Source organism: Aegilops tauschii, chromosome 5 (genome assembly GCF_002575655.3).
Source record: "Aegilops tauschii subsp. strangulata cultivar AL8/78 chromosome 5, Aet v6.0, whole genome shotgun sequence".
Classification (NCBI taxonomy): Eukaryota; Viridiplantae; Streptophyta; class Magnoliopsida; order Poales; family Poaceae; genus Aegilops; species Aegilops tauschii.
Window position 1 is genome coordinate 13,972,635 of NC_053039.3, and position 27,906 is coordinate 14,000,540.

General features: G+C 42.5%; 1 protein-coding gene across 1 annotated transcript; it reads right to left on the reverse strand.

Annotated features, from left to right (window-relative positions):
• Positions 1–1,458: 1,458 nt before the first annotated feature.
• Positions 1,459–17,889, reverse strand: LOC109780571 (uncharacterized). The gene is made up of 24 exons (XM_020339152.4): positions 17,574–17,889; positions 16,723–16,798; positions 15,277–15,647; positions 14,633–14,784; positions 14,241–14,477; positions 13,377–13,486; positions 13,224–13,301; positions 13,024–13,130; positions 12,258–12,352; positions 12,049–12,173; positions 11,771–11,958; positions 11,503–11,578; positions 10,921–11,089; positions 10,642–10,712; positions 9,610–9,690; positions 9,466–9,536; positions 9,048–9,144; positions 8,647–8,706; positions 7,692–7,746; positions 7,202–7,602; positions 5,439–7,112; positions 4,612–5,184; positions 4,462–4,520; positions 1,459–1,955 (listed from the first exon to the last, which is right to left on the reverse strand). The coding sequence occupies exons 3-24, from the start codon at positions 15,642–15,644 to the stop codon at positions 1,760–1,762; spliced, it is 5,043 nt and encodes a 1,680-aa protein (XP_020194741.1). The 5' UTR covers positions 15,645–15,647; positions 16,723–16,798; positions 17,574–17,889; the 3' UTR covers positions 1,459–1,759.
• Positions 17,890–27,906: the final 10,017 nt, after the last annotated feature.

Here is a 27,906-nt window from a genome sequence, read left to right on the forward strand (position 1 = left end):
CGCTCCAGTGACACTCCGGCCTGGCGCGTGCTCCAGTGATGCTCCGGCTGGCCACCGGCGAGCTCGTACGCCTGCTCGTGCGCGGCGTCGCGAGGCCCGGCCCCCAGCTCTAACATTGACCGGTTTACAGGATCCTTCAAATACAGCTGAAATCCACTAGATATAAAAGATTGGGGCTCAAATACGAGGGAGCCTGTAAATATTTTTATGGGATATGCAGTTTTACAGGATCTATTCGGGTCATTTTTTCAACTTGTACCGTAAATACCAAGGTTTGACTGATTTTATGGGATCTGCTAGAGATGCTCTAAGGTAATTTTGCCACATCCAGTGTAGACAACATGTTCCAAACATGACAAGTTTCATAACTGCGGTTGAAAGCACTATAAGTTGATAGGCTAGAAGTGGCATGCTTCATTTGATAGTCTTCCCTTGCTGCTGCGTTTGCTAAGTGAAGTCATGAGTGCATTTTTTTCTAAACCGAGGCAAAAAATTTGCCTCATTCCTGAATAAAGGAGTTTAGGGTACATAGCAACGGCTCCACAACATAGCCCGTCAAAGAAAAATTACATACGGCATTATTCTCTTATTGGTGACCACTTGTTTGCCGGCCCTTTCATGGGTCGTGTTGTTGGATGCTTCCTCACATGATGTGAAGAAAGATGATGTCGCCGATGTTCAGAGCATATAGCCATGCAGCCTTGTCAAGTTTGCCATTTGTGATGTACTCCATCCGTAAACTAATATAAAAGCGTTTAGATCACTACTTTGTATTTACAGATTTTACTATTGTCAGATGTACTGTGTGTTCACAAATTTACTGTCATTTTGTCATGTTAGGTGTCAAGTTCACCATTGTTAGCAAATGGTGTACAATCTGGTTGCATGTAGCCTGAACCAAAGTTATATATCCAGATGATTTTCACTAGCATTGTAGCTTAAATAACTTGCAAGCATGTTTGTCCGTAGGCTGCATGTTATGAACTAGAAATACATATACGTTTCTTACGTGGGATCCCACTTAATCCATCAACCTGAAGCTACACACAGGGGCCGACGCCGACGCCAGTCATCACGGCCACTCTGCTGGTCGCGTTCACCAATCCCTTCCCTTGCTATCTCTGGAGGAGTCACGGCCCCTAAGGTCATGGTGCTCTCGAGCCCCCATTTTCCCGTGGATGATGCGATGCAATGTGTGGCCACAACGGGGGAAGGGGCAGGGCAAGGGCCAGTGAAGGGGAGGGAGGTGGCGGCAAACAGGTGAAGTGGCAAGGGTGTATCCAATTATTGGGCCGATTATCTGGAGCACCTGCCAAGTGCCACAACACCTATGCCATCCTAACGATATTCCTAGATGATGGAGCACTTGTAGTCGCGTGTAATAATAGCAAAGAAAATGCATTGCCGTCCTGTACAAGAATGAGGCACCCAAGACAAGCAATAGCTAACTTGTGAATATTCTACCCAACCGATTACTTGCCTTGCGTTTTTATTGATTGACTGATGATGCACAATAGTCTATACAAATCCAATGATCTGCTAGAGCATTTTCTGACGGACTTCACAACGCTAGCATCTTCTCTTTCTAATTTTGCTTTTCTTTCAGAAAACTATGGCGACAGTTGTTAGTAAAGATGAATCTCTATCTCCTTCCAACCAGCGAACTACCTTTACTTTGGCCCATTCCTCTAACAAAACTATGCTTGCTTCAGATGTCATCTTCTCAATCAACAAGAACAAGGAAGAAGGCCACCTTCCCCTAAAGTGATAGGATGTTATCTTCGACCCACTCGGATAGCCTGAGAAGCTTCTTGGTCATGTCCGCGCTCTTTGAGAAGTAAGACTCGGCATTGGCAAGCATCACAGAGGCATCATGTTGGACAGCCTCCACGGTTCTGTAGTAACCATTTTGCAGTCTTGTCCTGATCACCTCCATGGAAAACTGGACAGGAAACCTACAATTGTTGCACACAAAAATATCTATCTTTAGATGGATGTTACTTCATCATTCATCGATAAAAAGCACCATATATACTCCATAGGAAATAATTTTCCAAACCAACAATGATCAGGCAAGGAGGCACCAGGTCTGAAAAAAGCTACTTCTATAGTATTTTGCAAGGACAGGCACTATCAAAACCTTGAAATAAACATTTATTTATACTTATACAGGGCCTTTTAATATTCTAGATACTCGTCCTACGAGCATATGGATGGAAAGGAGTAAATAACAGAACAATTTAATGCAACACACGACATAAAAAAAAAAGTGCATGCATTGGTTAAATTTTGTCTAAAGAAACATCCATTGTATTCTAACAACTATGCCTCATAATTGAAATGGAAAATGAGGCATTGTACAAGCACAGACAGCATCTTCTCATGTCAAAACGGCATTTATTTTACTTTGATAACAGAATGTTAATTAGCAAATCTAAGTTTTATGCACGCTACGAGATATGCCAACCATAGAAGGTAATTTGTAAAAGTGTTTGCGCACATTTTCTAAAAAGCAACATCTAAAATAATCATTACAAAAACTACGCTTAGTGTTCCATAAACTAAACTTTTCAACCTCATTTTTCGGTCAAACAAGATGCCTGAAGAATGGAGATGGAAGTACCAATCTTCAAAAACAAGGGGATGTTCAAAGTTGTACTAGGCACCGTGAAATTAAGCTGATGAGTCGTACGATGAAGAGAAGTTTGTCCAACATCATCTGAGATGAAGAGAAGTTTGTCCAACATCGTCTGAGATGAAGAGAGGCTTGTCCAAACGATGAAGACCGGGTCCAGAATGATGATATACGAGATAGAGTTAGGGTAGCACCGATTGAAGAGAAGCTTGTCCAACATTGTCTAAGATGGTTTGGGCATATTCAGCGCAGGCCTCCGGAAGCTCCGGTGCATAGCGGACGGCTAAAGCGTGCTGATAATGTCAAGAGAGGTCGGGGTAGACCGAACTTGACATGGGAAGAGTTCGTAAAGAGAAATCTGAAGGACTTGTTGTTGTTGTTGTTGTTGTTGTTGTTGGGCACCGCTTAAGAAGGGTGACAAGCGTGGCCAAAAATCAGTTTGGTTTCATGCCTAGAAGGTCGACCATGGAAGCCATTTTCTTGGTACGACAACTTATGTAGAGATACAAGGAGCAAAAGGACCTGCATGTGGTGTTCATTGACTTGGAGAGGCCTGGAATGTCAAGTGGTGGGCCCTAGAGAAACACAAAGTCCCAACAAAGTACATTACTCCCATCAAGGACATGTACGATAATGTTCAAACAAGTGATGGCGACACTGATGACTTTCCAATTAAAATAGGACTGCACCAAGGGTCAACTTTGAGCCCTTATCTTTTTGCTTTGGTGATGGATGAGGTCACCAGGGATATACAAGGAGATATCTCATGGTGCATGCTCTTTGCGGATCATGTGGTGGTCAACGATAGTCGGACGGGGTTAATAGGAAGTTGGAGCTGTGGAGACAGACTTTAGAATCGAAAAGTTTTAGGCTTAGTACAACTAAGACTGAGTACATGAGGTGTGGTTTCAGTACTACTAGGTACAACAACAGGGAAGTTAGCCTTACGAGCAGGTGGCACCTTAGACGGACACCTTTCGGTATTTGGGCTCGATGCTGCAGAAGGATGGTGATATTGGCGAAGATGTGACCCATCGAATCAAAACTGAATGGAGAAGTCGCGCCAAGCTTTCTCTGTGATAATGGAGTTCCACAAAAAGCTAAAAGGCAGGTTCTATAGGACAACAATTCGACCTGCGATGTTATATGGCAATGAATGTTTGGCAACTAAAAGGCGACATGTTCAACAGCTAGGTGTAGCAGAGACGTGCATGTTGAGATGGATGTGCGACCACACAAGGTAGGACGAGGTCCGGAGTGATGATATACATGATAGAGTTGGGGTGGCGCCGATTGAAGAGAAGCTTGTCCAACATTGTTTAAGATGGTTTGGACATGGTTTGGACATGTTCAGCACAGGCCTCCAGAGAAGTGTCAGTGCATAAGAACGGTTAATGCGAGATGATAATGTCAAGAGAAGTCAGGGTAGACCAAACTTGACATGGGAGGAGTCTGTAACGAGAGACTTTAAGGACTGGAATATCCAAAGATTTAGCCATGGACGGGAGTGCGTGAAAGTTAGCTATCCACGTGCGGTTTCGATATCTTACGGGTTTCAACTCTAGCTTACCCCAACTTATTTGGGACCGACAGGCTTTGTTGTTGTAGAGTTCCACAAACCTTTAGTTGGGAAAAATCACACAAATATAGGCATTATGTTAACCCGTTCAAAATAATGTGATTTCATATATGTATATGAGAAATCTGTTATCCTTGAATTTCCATCAATTCTATACCTAATGGCTAATGATGATTATTTCACACTAGTCATTATTCTCACTTGTGTTGCTAAATAAATAAAAATGCAAATATTATGCACGAGTTACCTGTTTATGAACTCTGATTTTCCTGCAACAGTATCCAACTTCAGGACACCATAGTAATCCTGAAAATCCGTAAAGAAATACCATAGAGAGTCAACAACAACAACAAACAGTAATCAAAGAGTGCACAAATATATAGTAGTTTAACTTTACCTGGTTTCTGCGAGACTTGTTCTGTAAATTGGTCACTGCTGATAACAATTTATTCCTAATACTGGAATCAATATGTGGATGTTTCCATGGAACCAATGGGCTATCAGCATCATGGAGCTCCCAGGGGCTATGCAGATGATCTGAACCATCATTCTTGTATTGTATGGCATATTTATCCCATGGACTCTCAGGAAAATCAGGTGACTTAGGCCTTATTGCCAACACACGTCCTTCCCACCAACTTCCTCCCCCCTCATCATTCGCCCACCAAATTCTGCACTTATCTCTGATAGTCCAGTTCTGGGCAACAGCAGCTTCAAACCGTGTTCTTTCCACCAGAAAATCGGGGAATCCAACCAGCTCAGGCAATGTGATTACAAATTCTCTGTTAAATCCGCTTGAAGTATCGTCAATGAATTTAAGTGTTAATTTACAGCAGCTTTCACCAGACCCTTTATAAGTTGTATAGCAAAGATCCTGAATTTTGCAAAGCTCTACAGCTTTAAGGCCTTTGATCCGATTCCACGGGCAACTATCCGATAATCGCATTCCATTGAGATATTCTTCATGGCCCTGAAAAAAAAGCAATCACAAAATAGCATGATAAGAATAACTTCATAGATACTATTTTCGGAGTCAGAATGGACCATCTGTTTGTATTAAATTGACAATACATGCACCCACCCGCCCCCAAAAAAATTCAACCAGTTACATTTCAGCTGGGGTGGGTGTAGTGAGAACAAGCGGGAAAACTTCTTTTTTTAGCAGCTAGAAGTTATGTGCACCGAAGTCATCCCCAAACAGAATAAAACAGAAAATAACATTACCTGTCGCAAGTACATAACCTCATCGCCATGTTGAGGAATATAACGGTAAATATCTTCATGCTCCAACAACATCAACCAACAATTCGAGGATACTTGAGGCTTTTCTGCCAATGAATGTGTATCAGGAACTCTGCTCCTAGTAGACCTTAAGCCAGCAGTCTTTGATGGTGAACCCCACTCATGCACGTCTGCACCAATTTGTCTCCCACTAGTTGATGCTTCATGGGAAGAATTTTTCACATGAGAGATAGCATTCCTTGCTCCACCATCAGTGTATGCACATGACCTCCTTGTGCTTCTTCGCAAATTACCAGTACCAGGTGCAACAGGACTGTACTCTGAAGGTTGATACCCACCATCATCATTGGAGACGGAGGTACTATCTCCGTTGCCAGAATCTGAATCCAATTTTTTCTTGTGCTTACTTAACTTTGACCTTTGGTACACAGCAATCGTCTTTCCAGATTCAGAATGGAACTTCCTTGAATCATGAAAACCAGTGCTTCCATCTGTGCATTCCTGGAAATCTCTAGACGCACTAGGGAAGTCACTGCTTATATGTTGATTGGTGGTAGGATCCTCATCATGCTGCATGGGAACTTTATCACACTCAGAGTTCACGTCACTCCCTACTGCAGTAGTCTTTGATTTGTCCGGTGAACCTTTTGCATCTGGAATGCCTCTTGACCTGACTAACTTCAGTTTAATAGTAGACTGAGAAGTACTGTGGGACTGTTGGTTGCATTCTTCGTTGTTTACTTCCTCTACATGAGTATTAATGTTATTAGTTGTCCTTTCTTCACCAAGTAAATTATCTTCACTATAAACATCAGTATCGTGATTTTCATGGATGCTATCCAGACAAATTGCACGTTCACTCTTTTGTACAGTCTGCTCAACCGTTTGTTGCATGGCGTTACCATATTCATGAGGTGTCTTCTGAACACCAGACTTGCCACCATCCTGTGAAACTGCATTATTTGAAGAGGGCCACATGTCTCCAGCGGAAGAGTCACCAAACTTGCAACGCTTCGAAGATCGCTGCTTAACCTCACCCCACTTGATTGTGCTGTTACTATAAACAGAAGAAACATCATGTAGACCAAAGGTCGTGCTTTGACCTCCATCTGCTGGTGGTTCAGCCTTGCAAACAGAGGAACTTCCAGGCTCAAAAGCTAGTTCGGGCTCAACTGATCCATGTCTGCCCCCCATGACTGATACAGCTGATGGAAATTCAACTTTTAAATCACGGCGTGGTATCCTCAGGACCAGTTTTCTGGTATTTCCAGAACTCCCCCGAGTTTCAGTGAAATGAGAAGGTTGTGTGACATCTTCTGAATCATATTGGTTACTCTCTCTACCAAGTCTTGGCCGGCTATACCATGCTGACGGCTCAGCTTCAATGCTTTCCGTGTTCAATTCACTGTCTGAGAGACTCTCTGAGTCCTCTTCATCCTCATCTGTTGAAGCTCCCATCTTTGTTAAAAAACTGAGTGCATGGCGAGCAGCGCGTCTTTGAGGTCGCAATCCCCTAGATTTAGGTGATCTTTTCCTTTTACTAGAGCGACCATTCTTAGACTTCCTAGCTCTGTGTGGCCTTGACACAGTAGCAGCATCATGCTCATCCAAATTCCTCTTCTTAACTCGCCGACCAGATGAAGTCACAAGATCAGCCTGCAGAAGGTGTAATAAAGGAAAACAAGTCAAAAGGTTGGAATGCAACATAAAGGAAGGTGGAATGGTCTTTGATTGTTGCCTCTTACCTTTGATTTTTTCTTCTTTCTTCTAGATCTGCGAAGATTAGCACTATCGCTAAGGTTATTCCCATCAATCTCTGCACTTGAGTATGAAGCACCAGAGGAATCACCACTCAAATTCTCCTGTTCTCCTTCACTAGACTTGTCATCCATGCCGTTGTACTCGGAATCAGTATCATCAGATATAACTTCAATTTCAGGTTCAAGCTCAAAGAAGTCCGGTATCTCTGGAAGTGGCTCCCACCTATCTGGATCAATAACTGGGATGATCTGGTATTCACCAGTGGTTGCATTGTACGTGGGGCCAACAGCAAAATCTACAGAGGGAGGCCGCCACTCAATACCCATGGTACCTAATCGCCGTTTCTGGTACATGCTCTGAAAAGGCTCTGGGTATGGCATCATACCTGCAATTAGCAAATAACAATTATAAGCACGTGCAACCCAGTAAAATCACTATACTATGCAGAGGATAGAAAGTAGAGAAGTTAGATACCCGAGTCACACAAAAGGTCTTGAATATTTCTCCTGTAAGGTGGGAGCTGTGTTTCCTGGCAATTTAGAAAAACAGTGTAAAGAAAACCTGGTAGCTCATGATGCACTTTGTGAACAGAGAAAAATATAGTTTCACACGGTCACGTATGACAAGGGAGCAATGTTCTTTTTTTTTCAAAACCAGCTCAAATGGGTGTCCAGTAGCTTCTGGAATCTTGAGCTATGTGTTTTATCATGTTTCAACATTCCTTACTACTGTGATGTTTGCTTTTTGGTTGTTCCGGATAAGCACCACCAATACTAAAAAGAGACCAGTTACAGACAGTACATCAAACCCTTTGTATGACTCCTGATGAGATGCTAGCTGTAGCCCCACAAGATCATTGATGTATGGAACATATTAAATATTACAGCTAATTGGAAAACACATCAAGTGAGGTGATCAGATATGGTGCGGGATACTTTTTACTTATAAGAACATACTGTAGTAGGCAATAACAGAACTTCAATGTTGAATGCTTTTAAGATTGCCGTCAAAGTGAAACTTTCAGCCAATCAGCAGCAGTGCACACTCCTTTTTATATTCCACATTGCTTAGCTACCGAGATAGCAACACTTCAGAAGTATAGTTGGCGGTCACAAGGAGGCTAACAAATAGCAAGGAGTCCAAATCATCTGACATAATATTAAACATATACTATGACGAACACAAGTCTAGGGAGTTTTCTTGAAAGCAACACCCAATGAAACCTCCATGTTTCTATCTGATCTTCAGAACATAACAAAATGAAAATTTCTATTTTAGAAACAGATCTTGGAAACTGTATACATGATAGATTACTCTGATGCGAGTTAGTTTCACAAACTGAACAAAATATCATAAATTTTAGAGAAACAAAACAACTAAATTAGCTAACGCAAAGAAAAGAACAGATGATTCATATCTTCGGACGAACCTGATCAATTACATTTCCATTTGTATCTTGAGTAAGGGGTCGATAGTCTCCAAGAAAGAACTATTGCAAAACATGAATGATGAGCGTCAATGATTGAATAAAAGGTGGGATATTTCCCTAAACAGGGGGTATATCCAATGCAAACATATCTGGGTACAGTCATGCAAACTATCAGTGTGAACTGCTGAATGAGCTTTTGGTAGACTAAGTTTAGGGGATTAAAGCGCCACATGATGAATAATTCTGTGAATGATTAAACTGAATTAAAATATTGAATCTGTTTGTGCCTCATCCAACTGTTCACATGAGCACTGAGATAATGACAGTTTGCATGATTGCAACCAACATTGGTCTGCACTAGGTATTCTCCCCAATAACTTGATCAGTAACAGTTTGTGTACCTGATCATATTTCGCATCCTTCTGGGACTCACCCTGCCCTGTACCAATAAAGAATATTTGGCCAATCTCATCGGTGAGGATAAGTGATGTTCCATCCCTAAATGTCCATCCAGCGACACATCAAGACAACACAACACATAAAATAAATTCAGCAATCTATGGTAATTGATCAACGGTGCAAATTTTCATTTGGCATGAAATGATGCTTCCTTCTATGTTAACATCCCAACCCCACACAGAAATAACTCAATTCAGTTGATATTTCTCTGGCGTTTTTCTTCATTCTTCTCTATGTTTTATAAATTACAAGCTGAATGGTCACGCGTTAAGGAATAGTTAAGAATGAATACTTGTAAATGGGCCAAAACAAAAGGTTCAATTTGTTGAGAATATAAAGAAAATCGACAGTGACACTTACGGAGAGAACTTGCCATCAACTAGCTTAAAATGACCGGTTTCATAGATCTGTACAGGTTTTCCTTCCCATATCTGGATAAAGAAATAACATATTTTGAGGATTGAAATACTGATTAAGATTACAGAGATCTCGTTAGGAACTTACATCCCAGATGATTGTCATTCCATCATACCCAGCACTCATTGCTATACGAGGGTTGAATGGATGCACATCAAGAACAAATGTCTGTTGATAATGAAATTCATAAGAGTGTTTCATTATGAACCTTTTAAATAAAAGAGGTTGAATAAAAAAGTGTAGATAAATTATAAAATGGAATGGTATCACAACGTTGCAACTTGCAACCAAACAAAGGTGCAGGTGCTAGATCCATTAAGCTATGCAAAAAATAGAAATGTACATGGAAGTCATGCAACTTTGATGGTGCTACACCAAAAAAAAAATCCATTTCTAGACCTAAAATGTTCTTTTTAAAAACGAAGGTCGACAATGACGTAGGACAAAGAATTATATAGCATCATAAGGAGAAGGTTATTAATGTGAAACAGTCTTGGCAGCCAAAGCACAAACGGTTCAGAAGTTTGTGTCACAAATGGACAACAAAATGGATGCGAAATGCGCTGATCAAGTATAAATAAAACAATGTTGGGGTTAAGGACAATATTGTTACAGCTACTAAATGGAAACCGTAGCACATAAAAAAACTAAAAACCAAAAGAACTAAGAAAAATGAATTAATGCTTCAATCACAAAGTGGCAATAATTTATAATGCAATTTGTAGTTTCATATTCTTCAGAAAAAAATTAACGCCTCCAAAACCACAATTTCCTAGTTTTTCAGTTCCATTTACACTTTATCATCTTTAATCCATGCCCCTTGCCAGCATATAGTCCCTCTGTTCCTAAATGTAAGACGTTTTTTAACGAACTGCAAAAACGTCTTACATTTAGGAACAGAGGGAGTACTTACTAAGGGAACACACCGAGTCGATTCATTATGTTTTCATTAAGTGATGATGAATAGCGTGCCAGTTAAGAATTGCAAGCGAAAATTCACACATATCACATATGCACCTAACTGACGAAAAGTACCATGCATGAAATACTAGTAAACATGCTATGCAGGTCATTAACCAAAAGTAATTTTAATGCATAAACTGAATGGTGCATGCTTACAGATTCCTTGTGGCCAATCAGTGAATGTACTAAGCTCCCATCAGAAGCATTCCAAACACAAATTCTGCAGTCTGCAGAACGTAAGACATACTTTAAGTACTGGGGCGGATACAAATGAGAACAATAAAATATAAGATATAAACTATGTAACAAAACTCAGTTTCCACACACTAGGAATACTAGGAGCCACAAATGGCAATACATGCAAACACTGGAATAAAGAAAGGGTAAGTATCAGCATGATCATAGTGAAAAATATACAAAGTCGAATAAGGATACCCATGATAGCAGCAAGCACAAATCGGTTATCCAAACTCCAGACAATCATATTGACACCACGAGGAGTTGGCTGATGTCTTTGTCGTGGACCACCACGAATTAGTTGAGGAGCCATTGGAGGTGGAGGAACCTTGAGATGGTAAGCACGTGTCCAGCGTCCAATTTTTCCCTGGTTTGGTGCAGGGAACAAGTTATGCATAACATTATATCGAATGGAATGGAGCTATAAGGTAACACTATAACACCAACTACCAGCTACATTTCTACCAGTACACACGCTAATCCAACTGACCAGGTAGAAAACCTACATTAACTATAGGGCACATGATTAAGCTGGCCACTGCAGCAAGTTGCTTTATACCAGGTCTTATTATAAAGTGTCTAGTTATTTGATATGTGACACGATGGGGAAATATACAATGTATCAGAAAATATATGGGCGCTATTCAGGAGGTAATACATATATTAGTGTAGTAGCGTCCGGAATGGGCAGTGATGCAAATAAGCCATACACACAATGCACTGGAACAATGGTGATCAGGAAAGTACAAAACCGTAGAGTTTTAGGTCCCATTTGCTTACATGCGATCTCCGAGATCGTGGAACCCATATAATTGCACTGCCATCACGGGAGCAAGTAACAATATTATGCGTGAACCTGGCAAAAGGAGACAAAATAGGATGATTTAGAACTGCTGAAGCCAACAATAACCACCGGTTGGACATGAGAAGAAAACAACTGAATGAAACTACAGAAACCCATAAGAGCATGTAAGACAGGAGGTGAATAAACTGAAGGATTACATAAAAACAAGTGAATGACTATTCCATGACTACAAAAATGACTGACCATGAATTTCTTAGTTTAAGATTATTTTCTTCCTTAGTGGTGTGACTGCCTTCAGATGAAAAGGATCTAGATACCACACACCCACTAAACTGCACATAGTTTACATCATTTTCATGGCCCGATAATACATCCATCTCATGATTCGGCTGGTCATTTTCCTCAGAACTACTCTTGCAAGCATTCCACACCTGAAATCAACACTGGCGATGAAAAGGGCAATTCACCTTTTGGTAGTAAAATCAGAAGTTCACAGGTGCAGTAGATAAAAGAAAACACACCCTTGCAAAAGTGTCTGAGCTGCCAGTAACAAACACAGTTCCATTGGCATTAAATGCACAACACAAGATTTGGTGATTTATTGGTTGAACTTGAACAGCACTGGAAGATGCATCACCACTCTTCCCTGACATCAACACCGTGCGGTTGGAATAAATAAAATGTAGGCATTCCACATGCAAACACAATAGACATGTTTCAATGAACTAACCAGGGGCAGCATCTGGAGGTTTTGGTGTATATATTCGTGGAGGTTGTTGAGAATATCGGGCATCCCAAATCCTGCATGTCCCGTCATCTGATGATCTGTTCCTCAATATATGTGCCAAGTTAGGGAGGCAAAGAACTTAAAATAGGCCAGAAGAACCATATATATAACAAATGTAAATGTACAGACAGCGAACCAATGGTGAGGTGTTATCAAAAGAACATAAAAAAAATCTTTTCCATACATCTGATAATATGTATGTGCAATTAAACAGGATATGAAAAGTACAGCACAATGCAATGTCTACCATGTGCAACATAGCAGATGAAAGAACACCAGCGTGCCATTTCTTTTATTCATATGGTGGAAGCAGGAGCGGACCCTTCCCCGGACCCTGCGCAAGCGGGAGCTACGTGCACCGGGCTGCCCTTTTTTATATGGTGGAAGCAATGATATAACTTACAAGTTTAGTAACTATAGTTGCTCTGAGTAAGAATGTAGGTAGAATGAAAAATGAGCAATGCATCAAATATGCTTTCCAGGATTGACTCATTTCTTCTAATTTTGACAAACCAAGCTTTAAACTCCATGCAAACAAGCATTTGCTTCAGTAAAATTAATGCAGATTAGACAGGGCATACTGCCAGGTTCCTTTTTCCATCTGTGCAGCTGTTGCCATCCAGCTACTATGTACAATCATGAAAGAAATAGCTGTGAAGACTAAATAACTATACTATCAGGAAAATGAGGAGAAAAAAGAAACACTCACGACAATAGCTGGAAAGCAGCACCTGGCCTTGGGCTAAATGCAATAGCAGTTACAACCCCTGTATGCCCCTTCAACACTGAGATCGGCATGCCATCAGGTATACGCCACTGCATTAGTGCCCACATTCATTAAACATAAATGGAAGAAAGAACGATGTCATGACTTATTAGGAAGTACAGAAATTAGCAATCTTATCTTACCACTCTAATAACGAAATCATTGGCTGAAGATGCTACCACAGCATTATTGGAACTCACCGCGAGGTCAGTAATATCACCCTTAATTTGGAAACGGTGTAATTTAGTGAAAGGTTGTGAATATTTAAAATGTTGCATTGCAATAAGCAAACTTACTTCATGACCTCGGCAGCTAGCCAAACAAAATGCAGTTTCCATTGCCCAAATTTTAACAAGGCGATCATCAGAACCAGTAATAACAAAACGCCCTGTGCGATCAAAAGTAGCTGCAGAAACAGGAATGGTGTGAGAAACATTACAGCGTTTTAAAGGGAAATATACAGATTGACAACTACAATTATTTGACCAAAACTACTAGGACAAGGAAGCAGCAGCTGCCTCTGTTGGTGATATAGTATGGAGAACAATACGGTCTTTAGAAACAGAAAGTGGGCATTTATTGAGTAACCCCTCAAAACATAAATCCACTGTAAGAACTTCCCATAATATTAAATAGGCTTGGCATTCAGTTAGGACAAAGCATGTACTGGTATAGATGGCATTAAGGAATTGACTGGCATATGGACAGAACTCCAAATATTAAAGGGAAAATTAGGCCCTGGACAATTTACTTGGATGGCAGTTGCTGAACACACCATATAATAATGATTCAGCTCACAGACGCCACAAAATTGTGGTATTGTAAAGAGGGGTAAAAAAATCATTGGCAGTTGGCATCAAACTTAGCCCACTTTTGAGTGCCCTCTACCATAGATACAACTAGAGGACTCGTGTACAGTGTGTTTGTGTGGCATGCGAGATGGCACCAACACATGTAGGCTCAGTAAGTTTATGAGGGCAAAATTGGCTATTCAAAAAACTATTGATGTAATGGCCAGAGTGTATTCATAGTGTCACTGAGCCAAAAAATGGTTGTGTTTCACTAAATGTTGTCCAAGTGGTGTGCAAAGAAGTTTTGCCAGTATTAAAATAATTTACTTGAACATGATTAAATTCAGTAAACGAGGAAATTCAACTGACCACAATACACAGCGTTTTGATGTCCCCTCAATTTCTTTATAATTTGCATCTTTTCAACAAGGGTAGATGGCTTCGCAATGGCATAGCATGATGCACGGACAGATGGAGCTCGATGATTCTTAGTGAAGCCACCAATCTCTCTTAAACTTAAACCATGAACTTGATCAGCCTGTATATGTGGCCAACGGAGATACGTCGGCAACCTGCGATTTTCCTTTTCTTGCCGCCCCCTATTAGCTGAAGGATCCAAAATTGCATCAGTACAGAAGTAACAGCACAAAATTTTACTGAACATAAAACGACCTATCCAAACTTCGAAACTCACTAAGTTTTGTGGGGGGGGGGGGGGGGGGGATACAACTTTATAGCCTAGAAGAACATAATGTACATACATGCAAGAAGGGAAAATGAGTTGGAGCCAAGAAGGGTTGGAACATCAGCAGCATTTGGAGACACAGCTCCAATCAACCTCTCTGGGTGGCAGGAACTAACCATCAGTTGCTTTAAAAGCTTTACCAAGTGGTCTTTACCAATGTGGGGATATCTACAAAATAAGAAATATAGACCTTAGTATGCAAAAACTTCAATTGCATGTGATCATCATTAAGAAAGAAAAAAAGGCAGATAAGAAGTTAATTGTTCTGGTAATTGTAATAATCTGTTTTATGCTAATTATTATATGGCTGGCCTTTACCAAACAATAATTACAATTCAGAATCATCTGTTTCATCAGTTCTAGATTAGTCGCACAAAAATACTGACTGAGAGTCATTGTTAATACGTTCAAAAAAAGCTGGAGGAAACTTGTGCTCCACAAGAGAAAACAAATGGATATATCACCATTATATACTGGATATGTATTAAACTATTTTCCAGTTCTTTCCTAAAGAATTCAAACAACACGGAAGCATCTCCAGTTCTTCATTACTTGCAGAATCTACTAAGTTCATCCCTTTCAAAAATGTTTAGTACAAGGATAATAATGAATAATAATAGATGCAAGCTGACCAAAAAAATAGAGTGATGTATTTTCTACCTCTCAACTAACTTGAGGTAATCCAAAGGGAGTGATACACCGTCATCATTTTCTTCGCCACTATGGAAACCACCACGCGAATACCAAGCATGATATCTTCTAGGAAGCAGCTGATGCTCCTGGAGTTCACTGCAAAGTTCTCCAGCAGTCCGCTTTAATGGACCATGTGATAAGAAGTGCGCAATGAGAAAGTAAAGTTCTCTCGTATCAAAATCAACGGGAGCCTCGCATGGTACATCTGCTGAAATCACTTGATTCAGAGAATTAATCTTCTCAGGTGCCTGACTTGGAACATCCAGGGGCACCATACTAGTAGAGGTTGCATTACCAGAAGGTTGGTGCTTTCTAAAATCTATGTCTGCAAACATAACCTGAAGTTGGAAGAAATAAAACATAATTAAAAAATAATATTGGTGAAGAGGAATTGAGTTCTGGACGAGCTGAAGAAACAAACAGCCAAAGATGTAAAACACAAGTAGAGAAGTCCAATGTTGAATGGACATGAAAGGTGCAGAAAATTATACTTCCTAAATAGTAATGGTGGAGAATATATATTGCGGAGTAAAAGCACACATATAAAGACACTAACAGTAAAAGTAATTCAGAGAACGGAAGCAAGCTGCAGATCATGAGACATGGAGAAAATGAATAGATTTTAGGTGAACTAGAAAACAAATTTACTAGTGAGGTGACATCGGTTAACTGCAGTTTACAGAACTGGGGAACGACCAGTTTGTGGTACATGTTACCCCACTGCACAAAAGTCCCGTATGAGGAATAGCTCTTCACAACCGTAGATGCATGCACAATGATGTGTGACAACATATAACCATTTTGACCAAGGTTGAAAGGAGTATATCCAAATAGTTCCACTATACATTTCAGTTTAGAAGTATACAGCATAAAACTTCAGTTGTAATATACTACCACTTTACCATTTGCATGTCTTGGCGATGTTTCTATTTATTGTTGAAAAGATGATACTGTTTAGGGAATCAAGCAGTGCTACATGCAAGCTGTGTTTGTCGAGAGGAGGGGGAGGGGGGGTCTAAATTTTTGATAACTTCATTAATAATCCAGCTATTGTTTGCACAAGAATTTCAACTTTTACATGCAAGTATGGCTCAGAGTTACCTGATGTTAGTGTGAAGCAAGCACACAAACGCATATGAGTGATGTACAAAATATTGCCAAGCCTACAAAATTACAATGTGGAACTTTGACACGGTAGAATGTTCTAATCAGCTATCACATTATACTTGAATAATCAGCCTTTTCTTTAAGCAAACAGACATACTAAAATGCACCGATACGGATTCGTGTATCAGCATCGGGCTGATACGGACACGTGAATTCGCTTTGGAAAAGCGCCAATTCAGGGATACGTTTTACTTTTTTTTAGTTCACAAAAGAAATATGTATAAGAAGCTAGGAACAGCAGATTACCTTCTAGTTTGCTCTACTGTAGATGCCGAAGCAGCTCCAAGCCCCTCCAATTGACAACGTTGATGCCCTGTTCCAACTACAAGTTCCAAAGGGATATAATTAGACTTTTAGTGAGTGTAAAATGAATATGGAGCAGCAAATCAAATCATTAGTTAGATGTACATCTATCATAGCATAGCACGGAAGGTGCAACCTGAAGATCAATCAGCTAACACGAAAAATGAGAAACAGTCACTTTAAACGGTAATATTTCAGGTCTGACTGTTAAAATCCAAAACAACACAGCGTAACAGTAGCACCATATTCCCAATCATAAACAATATTTGGGACATCTATCATGCCAACGATACCACTAGTACTAATGTGTTAACCCATTTCGGCCAGTATAACCAAGACAAAGCTCCTGCTCTCTCAAATTGCATGCTACTACAGAGCTTTGATTTTTCAGGTCAGGGCAGTGCAGATAAAACAACTTAATCTTTTTTCCTTCTCATATATCGTCAGTCATCGCGTGTTTCACTCCTAACATGTTTAAACCAAAACATTTGCTCATATGAAAAAAACAATTCAAACTACAATTTGTAAGCATTTGCCCCTACAAGCATTATCACAAACATCTATCGGGCAAAATCGTTTCACATGTGAATTTACCTGAACATGCACCGGAAAAATCATGTAGCAAGTACTCATCAAGGGATAATCATCGTTATATTGTCACAATTATCAAATCTAAAGCAAGTACTCATCCAGTACAAAAATCAGGGGGAGAAATTGAACAAACAGAGGATGCAGGAGGAAGGAGGGAGGGGGGATGAGGGAAGTGGGAGGAAGGACGAAGGAGGGGTGGCTACCTGCCTACCGACTGGTCGCCGGCGTAGCCCCGGGCGGCGGCGTTGCCGGGCGGGAGCGGCCGCTCCCGGTAGGGAGGCGCTGCTGGTGGGAGGGTTGCTCGACGGAGGGAGGCGCCGTAGGGATCCTGTACCGGCGGCGGGGCGGCGGGGAATTCGGCCGGGGTGGGCGCGCGGCGGCGGAGGGCCGGCCAGGAACCCTAGCTGTCGCGCTCGGTGAGGACTCTGGTGGTTCGCCTTCGCTAGGGAGGCTCCCTCGAGGGAATAGGGCTGCAAAAAAAAAAGGTTGGAAATAGGCTGCAATTTAGGAAACGGAAACGGCCTCGGGCGTGTGACGTTCTCTCTTTTCTTACGCGATACGTGGCGGTGTCAAGGTTTACACGTATCCGTTCTCGTATTTGATTCACAAGCACTATTATCCCTAATTTTCTCTTGGCACCGATCTAAGAAAACAAAACAGTAGCCTGATGTCCGTACCTCCCGTGCAGAGGAGATGTCGGTGGCTTCATAGAAGGTGGTGTCGAAATGCCTCGGAAGGGCCGGTGTTGTGTGCTTTAGGGCATGGACCGACCATAGCGCGTGTTTCGGGCGACGGTGAAGCGATGTCAGGGGTGGCGTTGAGCGAGGAGGAGTACGGTGACTCGCGGTCGTGTCGGCGAATGGGGAGCAGAGGTGAAGCACATCGACGAAAGCAAGTTGTCCCCTTGCGCCCTACCTGCAGGGCGGCAATTGTCGTCCCCTTCCACGGCGGCGAGAGGCCCTGGTATTGGAGGGACGGATGGTTCCGTTTGGAGGCGATCAAACTTGGTTGACGTGGGCGGAGTGATAGCGATCTGGGCTACCAGAAATTGGAAGCAAATCTGCGGCAATTTAGAGGGATTGAAAGATAGGTGGAGAAGAAATCAAGGAGTGATAAGAATGCAACAACTAACCCTAGAATAGAGCGAACACACTTAGGGGTAGGGGAGTGAGACCAAACGGTGCCTGAAAACAATAAATGGGTAAAAGGTATTTTTTAATGGTGATATGTTCTGGAAAGATATAATATAAACATAAATGCTCGTCTCTTTTATTGCTTGTATGTATATTTTCATAAAAGTAATGTGCTGGAGATAAAGCAAATTTCTTTTGGTGATAAAAGTAAACTCTAGTGCTCTATACAAGTTGTAAAACACAACACAACAATGTTTTTTTGGGCACGGTAAATTAAAGAAAAGGAAAAAGAGTCGATGAACATATGAATGAAAGAAAAATATATATTATAGGTAAAACAAGAAAGGAAAATGATTAAGTACAAATAATAAAAATGCGAGGGGTGAAAAGAAAATAAAGGAGCAAAAATAAGGAAAAATTAAAAAATCAATCGATATTCCATCCAAAAACAAGGAAGATAACTCAATGGGCCAACTTCTGTCTAGCACACCCCCTTTTCTCCACATAGGAAAATACTGAGCTTGTCCTTCTTTCTTATTCAGGTTTATTGTTTAACTTAATACTATAATTACGATCTAAAAATGCCACTGGACACATCCTACTAAAGACGTTACACCCAACACGTACCTGTCGATTCCCTCTATCTCGCTCACATCGCTTGTCTCCTTTTGCGCATTCATCTAACTTCTTTGCTAGAGTCCTGGACGCCACCGCTCTTGTTGTCACATGTCGCCTCCTCTTGTCTCCTCCCTCGACGATCTCCTTGTCCAGTCGGTCCTCTATTTGTTCTCTCTCTCTCTCTCTCTCTCTCTATCTATCTCTCTCTCTCTCATGATACGGTTGCTGATGTCACCCAGGTCGATGTCGCCTGCCCGCCTCTACTTTGCCGCCCTCCTGCTTCCATGGCCTCTTGAGCATGGCAGCTTGTACTTCTAGGCTAGCCTCAGTTTGCAAATGCATAGCTAGCAACAGTCATGCTTAGGGTTGAGCTAGCTTGAGTGATATACTCTATTGGTTTTATGTACTTTGTAAAGAAGGAACCACAAGGCCTATTGATACTAGGTCCAGGGATATAGTCATGGCTTCCCCAGGCATGTCTTCGCCCTTGCCCGTCTTATCTCCTCCACCCCATCGCCCATCATGGTATCTTCCGCAACAACGTGTGATCATCGTCCTTCCAAGCTCCTCCAACTCGAGCACCATCTAGGTCCAAGCATTCCGTCCATTGGGAGCTCCGCTATCCTCGACCTTCTGCGGTCGTCCAAGGCTCACGTGATTTTTTTATTTCTCTATTAATCCAACTCTCTATTGACCATAATGATGCAAAATTGTTGAATTTGCATCCAGTTATTGCAGCATGGCAAAATGTTGATTTGGGGCATCCATGTTTTGTGCCAAAGCTTGCTTGTTAACAACACTTCCATAAATTTGTTCAAAGTAATAGGTAGTTATGAAGGAAATATGCCCTAGAGGCAATAATAAAGTTGTTATTTATATTTCCTTATATCATGATAAATGTTTATTATTCATGCTAGAATTGTATTAACCGGAAACTTAGTACATGTGTGAATACGTAGACAAACAGAGTGTCACTAGTATGCCTCTACTTGACTAGCTCGTTGAATCAAAGATGGTTAAGTTTCCTAGCCATAGACATGAGTTGTCATTTGATTAACGGGATCACATCATTAGAGAATGATGTGATTGACTTGACCCATTCCGTTAGCTTAGCACTTGATCGTTTAGTATGTTGCTATTGCTTTCTTCATGACTTATACATGTTCCTATGACTATGAGATTATGCAACTCCCGAATACCGGAGGAACACTTTGTGTGCTACCAAACGTCACAACGTAACTGGGTGATTATAAAGGTGCTCTACAGGTGTCTCCGATGGTACTTGTTGAGTTGGCATAGATCGAGATTAGGATTTGTCACTCCGATTGTCGGAGAGGTATCTCTGGGCCCTCTCGATAATGCACATCACTATAAGCCTTGCAAGCAAAGTGACTAATGAGTTAGTTGTGGGATGATGCATTACGGAACGAGTAAAGAGACTTGCCGGTAATGAGATTGAGCTAGGTATTGAGATACCGACGATCGAATCTCGGTCAAGTAGCATACCAATGACAAAGGGAACAACGTATGTTGTTATGCGATTTGACCGATAAAGATCTTCGTAGAATATGTAGGAACCAATATGAGCATCCAGGTTCCGCTATTGGTTATTGACTGGAGACATGTCTCGGTCATGTCTACATAGTTCTCGAACCCGTAGGGTCCGCACGCTTAAAATTTTGTGACGATCGGTATTATGAGTTTTTGTGTTTTGATGTACCGAAGGAAGTTCGGAGTCTCGGATATGATCACGGACATGACGAGGAGTCTTGAAATGGTCGAGACATAAAGATTGATATATTGGACGGCTATATTCGGACACCGGAAGTGTTCCAGGAGGTTTCGGATAAAACCGGAGTGCGGGAGGGTTATCAGAACCCCCCGGGAAGTTATTGGGCCCTTAATGGGCTTTAGGGGAGAGAGAGGGCAGCAGCCAGGAGGTGTCCCCCCCAAGGGAGTCCGAATTGGACTAGGGGAGGGGGGTGCGGCCCCTCTTTCCCTCTCCCTCCCCCTCTCCTTCCTTCCCCCTTCCCCCTCCTAGTTGGACTAGGAAAGGGGGAGTCCTACTCCTACTAGGAGGAGGACTCCTCCCCTCCTTGGCGCGCCCTAGGGCCGGCCGGCCTCCCCCCTTGCTCCTTTATATACGGGGGCAGGGGGCACCCTATAACACAACAATAGACATTGTCTTAGTCGTGTGCGGTGCCCCCCTCCACCATAATCCACCTCCGTCATATCGTTGAAGTGCTTAGGCGAAGCCCTGCATCGGTAACTTCATCATCACCGTCATCACGTCGTCGTGCTGACGAAGCTCTCCCTCAACACTCAGCTGGATCGAGAGTTCGTGGGACATCACCGAGCTGAACGTGTGCAGATCGCGGAGGTGCCGTACTTTTGGTACTTGGATCGGTCGGATCATGAAGACATACGACTACATCAACCGTGTTGTCATAACGCTTCCGCTTTCGGTCTACGAGGGTATGTAGACAACACTCTCCCCTCTCGTTGTTATGCATCACATAGATGGATCTTGCGTTTGTGTAGGAATTTTTTTGAAATTATTGCGTTCCCCAACACTTCTCCGATTTGGGTTTGAGCTTATCAGGCTGAAACTTTTTCACATAAGCATCGCAACCCCAAACTTTAAGAAACGATAGCTTAGGTCTCTTGCTAAACCACAGTTCATACGGTGTCGTCTCAACGGATTTTTAGACGGTGCCGTATTTAACGTGAATGCAGTTGTCTCTAATGCAAAACCCCAAAATGATAGTTGTAAATCGGTAAGAGACATCATAGATCACACCATATCTAATAAAGTACGGTTACGACGTTCGGACACACCATTACGCTGTGGTGTTTCAGGTGGCGTGAGTTGCGAAACTATTCCACATTGTTTCAAATGAAGGCCAAACTCGTAACTCAAATATTCGCCTCCACGATCAGATCGTAGAAACTTTATTTTCTTGTTACGATGATTTTCCACTTCACTCTGAAATTCTTTGAACTTTTCAAATGTTTCAGACTTATGTTTCATTAAGTAGATATACCCATATCTGCTCAAATCATTTGTGAAGGTCAGAAAATAATGATACCCGCCGCGAGCCTCAACACTCATCGGACCGCATACATCGGCATGTATTATTTCCAATAAGTCAGTGGCTCGCTCCATTGTTCCGGAGAACAGAGTCTTAGCCATCTTGCCCATGAGGCATGGTTCGCAAGCATCAAGTGATTCATAATCAAGTGATTCCAAAAGCCCATCAGCATGGAGTTTCTTCATGCGCTTTACACCAATATGACCTAAACGGCAATGCCAAAAATATGTTGCACTATCATTATCAACTTTGCATCTTTTGGCATCAATATTATGAATATGTGTATCACTACGATCGAGATTCAATAAACCATTTACATTGGGCGTATGACCATGGAAGGTTTTATTCATATAAACAGAACAACAATTATTCTCTTGACTTAAATGAATAATCGTATTGCAATAAACATGATCTAATCATATTAATGCTCAATGCAAACACCAAATAACATTTATTTTAGGTTCAACACTAATCCCAAAGGTAAAGGGAGTGTGCGATGGTGATCTTATCAACCTTGGAATCACTTCCAACACACATCGTCACCTCGCCCTTAACTAGTCTCTGTTCATTTTGTAACTCCTGTTTCGAGTTACTAATCATACCAACTGAACCAGTATCAAATACCCAGGGGATACTATGAACACTAGTAAAGTACACATCAATAACATGTATATCAAATATACTTTTGTTCACTTTTCCATCCTTCTTATCCGCCAAGTATTTGGGGCAGTTCCGCTTCCAGTGACCATCTCCTTTGCAGTAGAAGCACCCAGTTTCAGGCTTGGGTATAGCTTTGGGCTTCTTCATGGGAGTGGCAACTTGCTTGCTATTCTTCTTGAAGTTCCCTTTCTTTCCATTGCCCTTTTACTTGAAACTAGTGGTCTTGTCAACCATCAACATTTGATGCTTTTCTTGATTTCTACCTTCGTCAATTTCAGCATCACGAGGAGTTCGGGAATTGTTTTCGTCATCCCTTGCATATTATAGTTCATCACGTAGTTCTAGTAACTTGGTGATAGTGACTAGAGAACTTTGTCAATCGCTATCTTATCTGGAAGATTAACTCCCACTTGATTCAAGCGATTGTAGTACTCAGACATTCTGAGCACATGCTCACTGGTTGAGCTATTCTCCTTTCCCGTATGGCCCATTAAGGTCCACTGCTTCCCCCGGCGAATTCCCGTAACACTCCGGTACTCCGAAAAATACCCGAATCACTCGGAACCTTTCCGATGTCCGAATATAGCCTTCCAATATATCGATCTTTACGTCTCGACCATTTCGAGACTCCTCGTCATGTTCATGATCTCATCCGGGACTCCGAACAACCTTCGGTACATCAAATCACATAACTCATAATACAAATCGTCATCAAACGTTAAGCATGCGGACCCTACGGGTTCGAGAACTATGTAGACATGACCGAGACACATCTCCGGTCAATAACCAATAGCGGAACCTGGATGCTCATATTGGCTCCTACATATTCTACGAAGATCTTTATCAGTCAAACCGCATAACAACATACGTGGTTCCCTTTGTCATCGGTATGTTACTTGCCCGAGATTCGATCGTCGGTATCTCAATACCTAGTTCAATCTCGTTACCCGCAAGTCTCTTTACTCGTTCCATAATGCATCATCCCGCAATTAACTCATTAGTCACATTGCTTGCAAGGCTTATAGTGATGTGCATTACCGAGAGGGCCCAGAGATACCTCTCCGACAATTGGAGTGACAAATCCTAATCTCGATCTATGCCAACTCAACAAACACCATCAGAGACACCTGTAGAGCATCTTTATAATCACCCAGTTACGTTGTGACGTTTGATAGCACACTAAGTGTTCCTCCGGTATTCGGGAGTTGCATAATCTCATAGTCAGAGGAACATGTATAAGTCATGAAGAAAGCAATAGCAATAAAACTCAACGATCATAATGCTAAGCTAACGGATGGGTCCTGTCCATCACATCATTCTCTAATGATGTGATCCCGTTCATCAAATGACAACACATGTCTATGGCTAGGAAACATAACCATTTTTGATAAACAAGCTAGTCAAGTAGAGGCATACTAGGGACACTCTGTTTGTCTATGTATTCACACATGTACTAAGTTTCCGGTTAATACAATTCTAGCATGAATAATAAACATTTATCATGATATAAGGAAATATAAATAACAACTTTATTATTGCCTCTAGGGCACATTTCCTTCATATCTTGCCTTCGGATCTGTGATAGAAGTTGTACCCAACAGTCTCTTTTGGGTATCCTATGAAGACACATTTCTCCGATTTGGGTTCGAGCTTATCAGGTTGAAGCTTTTTCACATAAGCATCGCAGCCCAAACTTTAAGAAACGACAACTTGGGTTTCTTGCCAAACCACAGTTCATAAGGTGTCGTCTCAACGGATTTAGATGGTGCCCTATTTAACGTGAATGCAGCCGTCTCTAAAGCATAACCCCAAAACGATAGCGGTAAATCAGTAAGAGACATCATAGATCGCACCATATCTAATAAAGTGCGGTTACGATGTTCAGACACACCATTGCGCTATGGTGTTCCGGGTGGCGTGAGTTGTGAAACTATTCCGCATTGTTTCAAATGAAGACCAAACTCGTAACTCAAATATTCTCCTCCACGATCAGATCGCAGAAATTTTATTTTCTTGTTACGATGATTTTCCACTTCACTCTGAAGTTCTTTGAACTTTTCAAATGTTTCAGACTTATGTTTCATCAAGTAGATATACCCATATCTGCTTAAATCATCTGTGAAGGTCAGAAAATAACGATACCCGCCGCAAGCCTCAATATTCATCGGATCGCATACATCAGTATGTATTATTTCCAATAAATCTGTTGCTCGCTCCATTGTTCCGGAGAACGGAGTTTTAGTCATCTTGCCCATGAGGCATGGTTCGCAAGTACCAAATGAGTCATAATCAAGTGATTCCAAAAGTCCATCAGTATGGAGTTTCTTCATGCGCTTTACACCAATATGACCCAAACGGCAGTGCCACAAATAAGTTGCACTATCATTATCAAATCTGCATCTTTTGGCTTCAATAGTATGAATATGTGTATCACTAATATCGAGATTCAACAAAAATAGACCACTCTTCAAGGGTGCATGACTGAGGGAGTCCTGGATTAAGGGGTCCTCGGGCGTCCGGCATGTGTGACATGGGCCGGACTGATGGGCCGTGAAGATACAAGACAGAAGACTCTCTCCCGTGTCCGGATAAGACTCTCCTTTACGTGGATGGCAAGCTGGGCGTTAAGATATGAAGATTCCTTTCTCTATAACCGACTTTGTACAACCCTAGTCCCCTCCGGTGTCTATATAAACCAGAGGGTTTAGTCCTTAGAGGCAATCACAATCATACAAGTTAGACATCTAGGGTTTAGCCATTACGATCTCGTGGTAGATCAACTCTTGTAATCGTCATATTCATCAAGATCAATCAAGCAGGAAGTAGGGTATTACCTCCATCAAGAGGGCCCGAACCTGGGTAAACATCGTGTCCCCCGTCTCCTGTTACCATCGACCTTAGACGCATAGTTCGGGACCCCCTACCCGAGATCCACCGGTTTTGACACCGACATTGGTGCTTTCATTGAGAGTTCCACTGTAACGTCGAAAACAGGATCGATGGCTTGCCTTGTCATCAAGGACAGCATCACCTCCGGAGGAGCCCTGGCCTTAGGCCAAACCCTCCGGTTAGGTGACTTTACCATGATCGCACATTCGGCCGTTAAGCCGACGGTGACCTCTCAGGCCATCGAAAATCGCCCCCGTGTTGACTCCGAATACTCCAAACGGATGGATCCGGCGGAGTTGTCATCTTTAAATGAACTCCTGGATCGCATCGCCACTATGGGGGTTGCTACAGACTATGATCAGATTGGGCTTAAACCCGATCAGAGAGAAATTAAATCTCCACCGATCACCCATCAGATAGAGGCCGTAGAGGAGCACAACAACGACTCTTCCCTTATGTTGAAGACGAACTATGTTCGGATATCCGAGCTCGAACAGCCGGATACTTGTCTGCGGAACGACACTCCTAGCCCTCCGAACCTAGAATCGGACGGTGGGCCTGAAAAATCAGTTGACATCCCGAAGCCCGAACTATTAAGCTCGGAAGTTTTTAAAACTCCGGATCCCAAATTGGGTCAGGGCTCGGATTTAAAGCCACCCACCCACCACAAGCAATATTCGCCTAACAATTCCGGACCTTCGAATATATGCGACCTCATGTACGTACGACAATAGTCTCAGGAAACAGTCCATCACTTTTGGGCCAGATTCCTCCTTGTCAAAGACAAGATTAAAGATTGTCGCGACGAGGACGCGATTTCAGTATTCTGCAATAATTGCACGGATGAAGGAATCCTCAACGCCATTAACCGCCGTCGCGTATTACACTTCGCTGACTTGGCAACCATAGTACAGAAGTACTGCGCAATGGAAAGCGCCTGGAAAACTCAGACAGCTTGTTGGGAACCACCGGTTCCCACTCAACCCCTTGGGCGGGCAAAAAGGATGCACCCTCGCGGGGCGCCCGACCCCATAGTAAAGAAAACTAAGCCCATCACGGGACGTGGAATGGTTCTGGAGGGATGGCTCGACAGGCCATGCAAAATACACACGACACCGGATACCGTACCAACCCATAGCCTTAGAGCATGTTGGATACTCCGACAGGTGGACAAGAGTGGCGAGGATATCCTCACCAAAAACACCCCAGAGCAACACCCCCCGGAAGACGACGACCTTAGAGTACTGACGGTCTTCGAGACTTTCGCTTCAAACAATCGGCACAAGAGGGCACTCCGCGACCTCGCCGAAGTCTGCCAAGTCGCAACAATAAACCCCTGGAACGACACGGCCATAACTTTCAATGCCAGTGATGAACCAAAATTGAGGACAGTCCGGGCACCAGCCGCCTTGGTCCTCAATCCAATTGTGGACGGCTTTCGGCTCACTAAAGTGCTCATGGACGGCGGCAGCGGACTAAACCTCATCTACGAGGATACACTCAACAAAATGGAAATAGACAGGAGCCGCATTGAGTAAAGCAATATGACCTTCTGAGGGATTATTCCCAGCCGGGAGGCGCGATGCGTGGGGAAAATCATGCTCGACATGGTATTCGGCACGCCGAAAAACGATCGGTCCGAAGAGATAACATTCCAGGTGGCCCCTTTCAACAGTGGATATCACGCCCTGTTGGGACGGGACGCATTCACGTGCTTTCACGCGATACCCCATTACGGGTATATGAAGCTCAAGATGCTCGGGCCCAATGGTATTACCACTCTCGCTAGTGATCCGGACATAGCACTCCGGGCCGAAAACAAAACTGCATCCCGGGCCCTCGAGGCACTGTCCGAGGCCCTCGTGGCCGAAGAGTTAACCACACTATGCTCCACGGTGGATAGGGACGACGTAATCCTGGATAAGCGACCCAAATCCACCTCCTTTAAACCAGCAGACAAAATAGTCAAATTTCAAGTCCACCCTACGGACCCCAAGAAGACAGCTTCCATCGGGGCACAGCTGGACCCAACGGTTGAGGCCGCACTACGAGAGTTCCTGCGCGAGAACTGGGACATTCGCCTGGCACCCTTCTGATATGCCAGGAATCCCACGCAGGTTGGCTGAACATAGCCTCAATATATT